Source organism: Nematolebias whitei, chromosome 4 (genome assembly GCF_014905685.2).
Source record: "Nematolebias whitei isolate Nwh7 chromosome 4, NemWhi1, whole genome shotgun sequence".
NCBI lineage: Eukaryota > Metazoa > Chordata > Actinopteri > Cyprinodontiformes > Rivulidae > Nematolebias > Nematolebias whitei.
Window position 1 is genome coordinate 33835222 of NC_056501.1, and position 11878 is coordinate 33847099.

The 11878-nt window shown below is 45.0% G+C and overlaps 1 protein-coding gene across 1 annotated transcript; it reads right to left on the reverse strand.

Annotated features, from left to right (window-relative positions):
- Window positions 1–368: 368 nt before the first annotated feature.
- Window positions 369–1671, reverse strand: LOC119409127 (POU domain, class 3, transcription factor 4-like). The gene has a single exon (XM_037675993.1). The coding sequence runs from the start codon at window positions 1606–1608 to the stop codon at window positions 562–564; it is 1047 nt and encodes a 348-aa protein (XP_037531921.1). The 5' UTR covers window positions 1609–1671; the 3' UTR covers window positions 369–561.
- Between the last annotated feature and the right edge of the window lie 10207 nt (window positions 1672–11878).

Sequence of the window (11878 nt, forward strand, 5' to 3'; positions counted from 1 at the left end):
AGAAAAATACTTATAGAAGCAAAGAAGTGAGGATTTATAAAAGTTTGGAGATTGAGTTAAAATTAAAGGCAGCTTCCTTTTTTTATTTATTACTTTATTTTTTCAATCTGCTCTGTGCCAGAGTCCACACAGTTTCAGTGGTCGAAGGTGACTGAAATAAAAAAAAGAGTTTATGAACAGCTGCAGGAGGCCGCCATGAGAACATCAGAACATCTGGAATATTGAACAACTGTAAAAACTAAAAGGAAGTTTGAGAACTGATTTTTTTTTTTTAAAGCGAAATATTTATGTGAGGATTTCTTTCCTCAATAAAAATAAAATAAAATCAAATCAAATCAAAGCCCAACCAGAACAGGAGATGAGTCCATGAAGAGCTGATGGAACCAAAGGCGCTGCGGGTTGTTTCAGAGGCACATTTTAGAAGATCCAACAGAACCGGAACACCAGAATGCCCTCAGACTAAAGAACAGGTTCTGTTCTGGAGGCTCCTGTCGCAGGAGTCCGTTTTGGACCGGGTCAGTCTGTAGAAATCCCCCCACCTGCCCCCCGTGACGCGGGGGGTCAGAGATCGTGGCACGAGGACGCGTCCCCGCTGTGAGAATAGGGTCCCTCGTGCTGCGGCTCCCCGGGCGGCGTCATCCTCTTCTCCTTCTGCCGCCGGTTGCAGAACCACACGCGCACCACCTCCTTCTCCAGCTGCAGCGAGTCCGCCAGCGACGTGATCTCCGGCGCCGACGGCTTGGGGCACTTGAGGAAGTGGGTCTCCAGGACCCCCTTGACGCTCACCTCAATGGACGTCCTCTTCTTCCTCTTCCTCCCCTGAGCGGCGATCTTGTCGATGCTGCTGGAGCTGCCGGTGGAGGAGTCGGCCTCCTCCAGCCACTTGTTCAGCAGCGGCTTCAGCTTGCACATGTTCTTGAAGCTGAGCTGCAGCGCCTCGAACCTGCAGATGGTGGTCTGCGAGAACACGTTCCCGTACAGGGTGCCCAGGGCCAGCCCCACGTCGGCCTGCGTGAAGCCCAGCTTGATGCGCCTCTGCTTGAACTGCTTGGCGAAGTGCTCCAGCTCGTCCGAGGTGGGCGTCTCCTCGTCCGAGTGGTCGTGGCAGTGGTGGGCGCCCAGGTCCGCGTGCTCGGGGCTGAGCGTGTCCCTGAGGCCCGGGTGCATGCCCTGGGCCTGCGGGTTGCTGCTGGGTGGCGGAGGAGGGGGGGTGAGGCCGCCGTGCTCCAGCATGCCGTTGACGGTGAAGCCGGTCTGGGAGTAGAGGTTGAGCTGCTGCGCGCCGCTGATGGACGTGCTGTGGGACACCGGAGCCCCCCACGTCCCCGGGTGGTTGTTGTGGTGCGGGGAGTGGTGCGCGACGTGCGGGGAGCGGTGGTGGATGAGCTGCAGGTCCTCCCTGCCCGGCTTCACGTCCTGCTGCTCCATGGTGGACCAGCTGCTCTCCCACTGGTGCCCGAGGGGGTGTCCGTTGCTCTGCAGGTAGTCGCTCTGCAGCAGCTTCTGGTGGCCCCTGTAGGGGCTCGCGGGCTGCATGGCCTGGCTGTCCGCGTGGATCATGGAGCCGGAGGTGAGCAGGGTGTAGGGGCTGGAGGCAGCTGCGGCCATGCTGGCTGCTGAAGCCCACTGGTGCTACAGGAGGAACCAGCGCAGCCTCTGACATCTCTCCCTCTCCTCGGAGCCTCCGGCCGCAGCCTCATGACTGACAGCTTCCGGAGCCAATCACAGCCCGTCTCCGTGCACGTCTTCACCAACGCGGGCGGAGGACACTCGAACCTCCTCAGCCCAGTTCGGCGTGTTCGTGTTACTGTACAGCAGTCGAACCGGAAGTGTGCTGGCTTCCTGTTTATTAATTAAAGTTTCCAGCTGATTTACGCACGGGTTTATTGCTGCTCCCGTCACCCTCGAGCGCGCGCGGGGAACCAGATTAAAGCTGCAATGGCATTGCTTAAACGTGCCAGCACTTAAATTGTAGGGGGGGGGGGGGTTCCAATCAGACTGAAAGCAGTTCATCTCTAATTATTAACTTCATGTTCCTCAGGTGACGCACGCACTCTTTCACGCACCAAAACCATCCAGATAAAAACTTAGTGTGTAAAAAAAATAATTCTCATCTTTTACTGGTTCAAGGCAGCGTTTTAAACTTTAATAAACACTTTAGCCCCTTTCTCACACTTGCACGTGAGAGCCGCGCCGGAGTCCCGCTCCTTGTTGCAAATTCCATGAAACGTTTTGGCGAAGCTGCGCGTGCAGGTTAAGCTTGATTTAAATTTGCATACATTTTCATACATTTAGAGGAAATAAAAAGAAGGACAGCAGCCGGCGGAGGGGCATTCAGAGGCTGGAGCAGCGCGGGGGGAGACGGAGAGGAGCAGGCCGCAGCAGGTGAGCTGCGCGCGCGGGGCTGGAGGAGCGGACAGGGCCGCTGCAGGCGGGAGGTGGTGGGGGGGAGGGACATGATGATGATGATGATGAGACAAACAGCTTAAAAACTTATAAATAAACCGGACAGGAGAAATCCATGGATGAAGGAGTAAATTTGCTGAATTATGGATGAATGTTTGATGATGGAGCGTCTTTGGTTTGGAGATTTATGACGTCACGAGGTGAATAAAAACCATCATTTGGTGCAAAGTTGCATTGATGGAGGCAAATGACACTGAACTCTAGCAAACTGATTTTTTTAGGGGCTTTTAAATATGAGTAAATATGTTTTTCTAAACGTTGTAGCTCCTGCATCTCCTTCTGAAGATCAACTCGGTGTTTTCGTGGCGCATAAAGCTAAAGAAGAGGAGGACGCTGGGAGGGGGGTGCGGGGGGGCTGCTCTGGCTCTGTCCATAGTCTAAGTTTCTAAGTGTAACAGATGCTTCTCCAGAAACGCTCCTTGTGCCGGCTCCCTTTTATTCCAGTCGACATTTTTCCGCCGCTGAACTGGTTTCCATAGCGAGGCGAAGAAAAGGCAAATCCTCCCATAAAGAGCCCATTGAGAGCGCGCGCTCCGAGCCGCTACACTGACACTGCTCTGCGCGCGCGCGCTCACGCGCATCTGCTCCACCAGCAAACAACTAATCACACGACTCCCTTTTTAGGTTCGGTCTTGTCCCGTTTTGTTTGTGTTTGTTTGTTTACAGCGGAGTCAACAAACATCTGGCAGCAGCAGGACATGCTTCTTGTTAGAGAATGATCTTCTTTGTTTTAATAAATGGCACACGTTTAGATTTTAAAGATCATCATTTGATTTGTTGAAATGTTTGTTGGGCTTTCAAACTGTTGATTTCTTAAAACACGCACGAGGAAGATCAAATCAGCAGCTTCTGATGAGTCACTAAATGTTTGCAGCTGGTTTGAAGCTTCAACTGGTTTATCTGAGGTCTTGGTCTCAAGATCTGGAACTGATGAGTTCTGTTGGGTTTGGTTTTCAGCGGGTAAAGGATGGATGGATGGATGGATGGATGGATGGATGGCTGACTGGATGGATGGATGGATGGATGGATGGCTGGCTGGATGGATGGATGGATGGGTGGATGTTGGAGCTCAGATGGAGCAGGTTTTAGTGAGACTGCCTCAGGTCTCATGCGGGGCAGGACCTGTCACATGGTGTCATGACCTTTTGGAATTCCCCCCCCCCCCACCACCACCACCACGGAGCCTCACTGGCCCCCGCACTGATTTATTCATTTAAAAGGAGAAAATAATAATAATAATTGTTTGGAATACAAAAATACACAAAGACAAGGAGGAGTTCCTTAAAGAAAAAACAAAAACCTTGAGAATTGTTCCAGAACTTTAGTTTGTTTTGGTGATGTCACCTCTCAGTGACTGGTTCAGGCAGATACATCTATATATTCCCTAAATTAAAATCTTCTGAGATGACAAATGTCTAAAAATCAAGTTTATGATATTTTATCTCTTTCCTCCTTTTATTTGCATTTTACTTTTTTTTTAAGTGCCTCAAGATTTAACAATCCCAGATTTGATTCCTTTCTTCATTTCTCTTATAACCTGCCAATTCTTCATACATAGTAAATAAATAAATAAATATTATACCTTAAAGTTGGCAGGATGACTCATTAGCTGGCTTTATTTTATGCTCTTTTATTTCAAAATATTTCAAAGTAAATAAATAATTTCTCATAGTCCAACTGAGCACTACAATTTAACGTCAGGATAGAAAGGCATAATAATAATAATAATAATAATAATAATAATAATAATAATAATAATAATAATAATAATAAAATAATAATAACAATATAATGATAATAATATTAATAATAATACTAATTATTATTATTATGATAATGAAGATGATAATAATAATAATAATAATAATGATGATGATGATAATGATGGTAATAACAATAATAATACAATGGTATTTAAATAAGTGAAGTGTTGAAATAGATTTTTTTGTTTAAATATATTTAGTGTTTTGTTATTTAGCTTATTTTGATCTGGGGAAGTTAAATAAAGACTAACCCTTTTATCATCTATTTTTAGTTGTTTTCACACTGACGGCCCTTTTTTTAAAGTCTAAATATACTGAACTAAAACAAAGAAGCAATGTGGTTTTTATTCAAGACATTTTCCTAAAACAACTTTGGCAGAACTACAATTGAGAATATCCAATTTTCAGAGAGAAGTGAATTTTAGTTTCTAACTGACGACTTCAGCAACATTCACATCTGGAATCAGAGCAACTTCAGGCTTCCTTTGTTTTTCTTTTCTAATCTGGAAGAACTTAAAGCACTGAATCAGTTCCACCGGTCCCCTCCCCAAAACAAAAGGTTGTTGAAAACATTGTTGACCTCTTGTGTGTGCTTGTTGTGTGTTACAGGTGCTGTTTGCAGGAGAGGGTTGTGTTTAGCTGCTGGGTCGCTGAAGGAGTCACAGCTGGTTGAAAATGAAGCTAAAAATCTACGTAACATCTGTCGAACTCCTCCAACTCACAAAGAAGAGGAGGAGAAAGTCTGGAGCTCTTCAGTGTCTCTCCATCCTCCTCCGTGTCCTCCTCTGTGTAGAGAGCGGAGAAGAGCTCGCGGCTTGTGCCTCTAATGACACCGATACAGAAAAGAAAAGACGCTGAAGCAGAAAAAAAAAAAAACGGGGTCAAGTTTTTACACAAATTAAATATTTTTTTCTGTTCCATCAACTGTGTTCAAAAGTCAAATCTGTGTTTAATGACTGGGCTGTGTGAGTTACATGTAGGGGACAAGCAAGTTGTCTGCCACTGCTGCACATCCAGCCAACATACTTTACCCTGTGCCCCCCCCCCCCCCCCACACACACACACCCCTGTGAAAGAACAGGCGGAGCGGCAGTTGCACATCTGCATTTCAAACACAGACTCTCTGGGATTCGTTATTAATTAGCCTGCTGAGCCCTGAAGGACTGGTGATGCTGCCCCCCCCACACACACACACTTACACACACACCTACACAAACACACACACACACTTCATGACCCCTATGAGCTCTAGAGTCCACACCAGATTTCTGAGCCATGCAGGAGAGTTGCATTCATTTGTCCATTTGTACAATATCCTTTAATTTTTTATTATTATTTTTTTTTTATGGTCAAATAATGTTCAACACTTCGTACCTTATCAGCTGAGATGTAAGTAATCAACAACAAACAATGAAGAATGAGAAGTTTGCCCAAAAATTCAGCTACTGACTGACCAATCACTGTTAAAGTTCTAGACCACCAGCCTGACAACTGATTGTTAGATAGACACTTACTGTTCACAGAGGGCTGAGTGATACTAGCAATCACAGCATTGTAAGAGGGGGACAGTTGAACCCGGAGGCCTCCACCCCTGTTTAATGATGGACGATTTCTTTTCACAAAGATGGCCTCCTTTACTCCTCTCTCAAACCATCGTTCCTCTCTGTCCAGGATGTGAACATCTTCATCCTTGAAAGAGTGACCGCTGGCCTGGAGATGAGTGTAGACCGCAGAGTCCTGGCCTGATGATGTTGAACTTCTGTGCTGGTCCATCCTTTTGGCCAGTGGCTGTTTTGTTTCCCCGATGTAAGACTGATCACCCTCCTGACACTGAACAGCATACACAACATTGCTCTATTTGTGCCGGGGGACTGGATCTTTGGGATGAACCAGTCTTTGCCGTAATGTATTTTGTGGTTTAAAAGCCACTGGGACGTTATGTTTAGAAAATAAACGTCTCAGTTTCTCTGAGACTCCCTCAACATACGGAATGACCACTGGTCTGGGTCTGGGTTCCTCCTTTTCACCTGATGGCTGACTGGAGTCCTGTTTGGGTTTCTTCTCTGCTTTCAGGAAGGCCCAGTTAGGATATCCACATTGCTCTAGAGCCTGTCTTGTGTGGGATTTCTCCTTCTGCCTGGCTCCTGAGCTAGTGGGGATGCTGTCTGCTCTGTGATACAGAGTCCTGATGACTCCTAACTTGTGCTCCAAAGGGTGATGGGAGTCAAACTGCAAATACTGGTCTGTGTGGGTGGGTTTGCGGTACACCTCGGTTTGCAAATGTCCTCTATCAGAGACTGAGATCTCACAGTCCAAGAAAGCCAACTTGCCATTTTTTTCATCTTTTCGTGTGAACTTGATGTATTTATCCACAGAGTTGATGTGGTCAGTAAAATGTTGGACTTCCTGAGATTTAATTTTAACCCAGGTGTCGTCAACATACCTGAACCAAAGACTTGGTGGTGTCCCTGAAAAGGACGTCAAGGCTCTTTTCTACCTCCTCCATGTACAGGTTGGCAACAATCTACTTCACATATGGGGGGGGGAGGGGGGTTGTGCAATAGACAGATATATAGGTCTACTGTCCAGTTTCTCCCACTGTTCCCAGCCTGTAGAGTCACAGGGCCCAGCTCTTGTGTTGAAGGAATGTTAAACATGTTTAGAAAGTTTGTGGGGCCATTTTCTTTTTAAAATAATGAGCGTCTAGAATCCTTCTCCGTTTAGTTTCTATGAATCAGACAGTGGAAACCTACGAAACGAATGTGATTGTATAGAATAAAAAGATTTTAGAATAAACTGCAAAAAATATATATTTATATATTTTGCGTCACATTTGCAGGAATGTTGAATACATTTATTTGCAGTTACATCTGTCCACAAAGGTGATGCAAGTATCAATCCAGTGTTTGATTTCAGCTGAAAATTAACATATTTTCTTGAAATGTTGTGTTTCTAATTTGCAGCTTAAAATCTCAGATTAATGAGCTTCTGCTCTAAAGTTATCACGACAAGCTTAAATCCATGAACTGGTTTTTATACCTCCTCTATAAATATCACAAACCCCTCGCTGCCTTTGTTTGCTTCATTCAGCTTCCCCTTTCAGGCAAATAAGTTTTTTTTTTAATGTTTGCATCTAATTTAAGTGTTTCTTGTGCACGTTCACTGTGCACCACCATCAGCAGCAGCAGAGACGCACACAAAGCAGTTATGCATGAGTAACATCTCCTGGGTGCAGAAGAGAGGAAGTGAGACATCAAACAGTCTGAGGTGTCCACAACACCCGTCCCACCACTGAGCAAAGTCGGGGCTGCACATTTTACACACAAAAATAACAAAATAAATAAATTAATTAAACCTGTTATAAAGAATGGGTTTCAGACTGTTGGGTGGCTCCTCTGCTGCAGAAAGCTGAACTTCATCCAGGAGCATCTGATCATGTAATATTCTGCTCGTGACTGAATATTTGTCAGGACGCAGCTCCACCTTGCTTGAAAATGTGGAGAAAGTGGTTAAAATCTTAGAAGAATATAGAAAATGTCCGACGAAATTATAGAGATGCTGTTACTGCTTCACATTCCAGCATCCACCAAGTTTCATTTATCAATCCTTAAAACAATTTGAGAAGATACAATTCAGCTCAGTTCAGTTCAGTTTATATAGCAAGCATGAAGGAGACAGTGGAAAGGAAAAATTCTCTCATGAGGAAGAAACCTTCAGCAGAATATTAGATATAAAATACAAAGAATGTAAGTTATGACAAAACCTAAAGCTTATTTTGAAGAAAATATTTGAGATTTGCAGAGATATTATTTTTTAATTATTTCTCCTTAACCTAAATGGTCAAATCATGACAAAATTGCTTAAATTGTAAAAATTACATAATTATAAAAACAAATTTATGGACGCAACACCTGGTAAAAAATAAAATATTTAATGATTTAAAATCTGCTGAGTCACTGCTTGCCATGAGGAATTGTGCCTGTTCTGAGAATCAGAAAAAGATGGGAACACACAGCACTTCTCATCAAACACCCTGTCACAATCAGAAACAGCATAAAAACTATGACTCTGCAAAACCTATAAATAGTATTAAAACATTTTGAACAGTGAGTGGCAACAACATGTACATTTTTAATAATGTACCACGTTCTATGTTTGAGATGCAACAGGTTAAAGAAACCCACAAAACATAGTTATAACATAGTTAAACATATAATGGGAGTCAAAGAGCAGTTGGATGTGCACACTCTGTACTCTGGAGAGATTTTAGAAAATATAAGTCTTATTGCAGAACAGCTGAGGAGTATCAGAGGGCCAAGCGGTCCGCAGCCTTGGCTGTGAGGCAAAAGCTCGGATGTGCGAGGAATTCAGTGAGACCTTGGATAAAGAGTCTCGGTCGGTTCCGAGGAGATTCTGGCAAACCATCAGGCAGCTGAGGAGAGGAAAGCAGCACATGACTAACACTGTGTTCAGTGAAGGTGGGGTGCTGTCGACCTCAACCAGTGATGTCGTCGGGAGGTGGAAGGAATACTTCTCTGACCTTCTCAATCCCACCAGCATGTCTTCCATGGAGGAAGCTGCGTCAGGGGACTTTGGGGTCGGTCTGTCCATGACTGTGGCTGAGGTCACTGAGGTAGTTAAAAAGCTCCACAGCGGCAGAGCTCCAGGGGTGCAGAGATTTGCCCTGATTTCCTAAAGGCTCTGGATGTTGTGGGGCTGTTTTTATTGACACGCCTTTGCAACATCACGTGGACATTGGGGGCAGTGCCACTGGATTGGCAAACTGGGGTGGTGGTTCCCCGCTTCAAAAAGGGGGACTGGAGGGTGTGCTTCAATTATAGGGGCATAACTCTCCTGCCCTGGTAAGGTCTATTCAGGGGTACTGGAGAAGCGAGTCCGATTGTTGGTCAAACCTCAGATCCAGGAAGAACAATGTGGGTTCCATCCTGGACGTGAAACACTGGGCCACTCACCCTCACTAGGGTCCTCGAGGGGTCTTGGGAGTTTGACCATCCAGTCTACGTGTTTTGCGGATTTGGAGAAGGCTTTCGACCATGTTCCTCGAGGTACACTCTGGCTGGGTGCTCTGTGAGTATTGGATTGGGAGCCCATTGCTACAGGTCATTCAGTCCCTATACAAGCGGTGTGAGTGTTTGGTTCGCATTGTCGGAAGTAAAACGGACCTTTTCAGGGTGGGAGTTGGACTCAGCCAGTGCTGCCTGTTGTCACGATTCTGTTTATAACTTTTATGGACAGAATTTCTCTGTGCAGCCAGCTGGTGGAGGGAGTTCGGATCAGTGGCCTCAGGATTCATCTCTGCTCTTTGCAGATGATGTGGTCCTGTTGGCGTCATCGTGCCATGACTCACTGGAGCGGTTCTCAGCCGAGTGTGAAGCAGCTGGGATGAGAATCAGCACCTCCAAATCTGAGGCCATGGTTCTGTAGTGAACTAGGCCTCCGGTCAAAACCTGCCTCTGAAGACCTTCATGGGACAGGAACTGTTATTTCATTGATTTGAATCCAGAAATACAAATTAGCTCATCCAGAGACTTTCTAATTGTATCCTGAACTAATCAATTGAAAGAACACTCTCTTTTTTATATTATCATTTCCATTTTACAATGTCTTGATAATCAAAAGTGTGTTTAGTTCATACCATTTTTAAATGTTGAAGTGAACCACTCATTTTAAATCAACTGTGAAACAGTATTGATGATTTTTAATCCTCATTCAAAGTAGAAATCAAGTTAAATGTCTATTTTACAAAGTAATTATGCATTTTTGATCTTCTGTCTGAAATGAGAAGAGTGATGTCGGTCAAAAGTCGGAGACAGTCAAGAAACAAGTTGTTGGAACAAGCTGTCGTGTTTTTAAAGCTCTCAGACAGTAAATAAGAGAACTGGCACCTGTAAGTCTGTCATTTCTCCAAAATATTTTCTCGTCTGTAACTAACCGTTCTCAAAACATTCTGCTGTGTTCTCCACTTGTAATAACACCTTTGACGTCACTAAAACCACACCCCTGTTGGTTCCTTCAACCAATCAGGACTTCCTAAAAGTGACCGGAAGCAGAACTCTTTAAAAGTTCCATTAGCTCTGTGAGTTCCGTTGGTTCTGCTGGTTCTGCTGGAGTTCGGCTGGAGTTCCTCGGAGTTCTTCTGAAATTCTTCTGAGTCTCTTGGAGTACTGTGGAGTAGTTCTGGAGTTTTCCACTGCTGAGTGGAACTTCGGACTCAGTTTTCCAGGCTGATGGAGTCATCCATCTCTGCAGGAGCCACGACGCCTCGCTGTGCCTCCACCCGGCGAATGCCCTATAACTGCTGAGGAAGTTTGTTCTGTGGAACGGATTATCTCACGACTTCTGCCGAGTCGCAGCAGCCCTGAGGAGATGCTGAAAGGTAGCGTGCCAGGGACCTCTTGACTGCAGCTGACCCATCCTCTGCCAAGGTAAAGAGTCGTCACTGGCTTCACTACAAGTGTACCACGGCGAGCTGCGTTTGAAAAGAGCGTATTGTTCTGGTCTACAGACATACGTCTTCCTCCACATTTTCTCTACATTTAAACTCCTTCATTTCCCATCTTTAAACTTCTATCTTGCCAGTAATTAATCCAGATGCCTTCAGAAATGTCTGTTGTTTTTATTAAGTAAAACGTGCCAAGTTTTATTAATCAGAAACAGATCAGTCTAATCAAGTGTACAATGTTTGATGTTAAATTTTGATTCTGTTAATAAATGACCACATTTATTTTGATGGGTCAAAGAAAATTAATGTCTCATGTCACTGATCATGTCATCTATGCACAGTACCCTGTCGCATATCTGTCAAGTAGCTTGAAAAAGAGAGAACCTGTTATTAAAATATGACTGTAGTGGAGCTCTGAAGCTAACCAAGCTAACCTAGCCTTTTAGCTTACTACAGTTCTCAACTGGAAAAGGGTTAATTGCTCTCTTCAGGTCGAGGGTGAGGTTCTGACTCAAGTGGAGGAGTTTAAGTATCTCGCGGTTTTGTTCACGAGTGAGGGAAGAGACGAGCGTGAGACTGACAGACGGATTGATGCAGCATCTGCAGTATTGTGGACTCTGTACTGGTCTATTGTGGTGAAGAAGGAGCTGAGCTGTAAGGCAAAGCTCTCTGTTTACCAGTCAGGCTACGTTCCTACACTCACCTATGGTCATGAGCTCTGGGTAGTGACAGAAATAATGAGATCATGGATACAGGTGGTTGAAATGAGTTTCTTCCGCAGGGTAGCTGGACTCTCCCTTAGAAATAGGGTGAGGAGTTCAGTAATCTGCGAGAGACTCAGAGTAGAACCACTGCTCCTCCACATCGAGAGGAACCAGTTGAGGTGGTTCGAGCATCTGGTAAGGATTCTTCCTAAAGCGCTTTAGGCATGTCCAACTGGGAGGAGACCCCGTGGAAGATTCAGGATACGCTGGAGAGACTATGTCTCTTGGTTGGCCTGGGAACGCCTTGGAGTCCTCCCAGAAGAGCTGGAAGAGGTGGCTGTGGAAAGAGATGGCTGGGCCTCCCTGCTCAAGCTGCTGCCCCCGTGACCCCACTTCAGAACAAGCAGAAGATGATGTATGTACAGTATGTATGTATGTATGTATGTATGTATGTATGTATGTATGTATGTATGTATGTATGT

What these genes read in the sequence shown, in the direction of transcription:
- LOC119409127 (XM_037675993.1), bottom strand. Translation starts at nt 1,608, where the DNA reads ATGGCCGCAGCTGCCTCCAGCCCCTACACCCTGCTCACCTCCGGCTCC.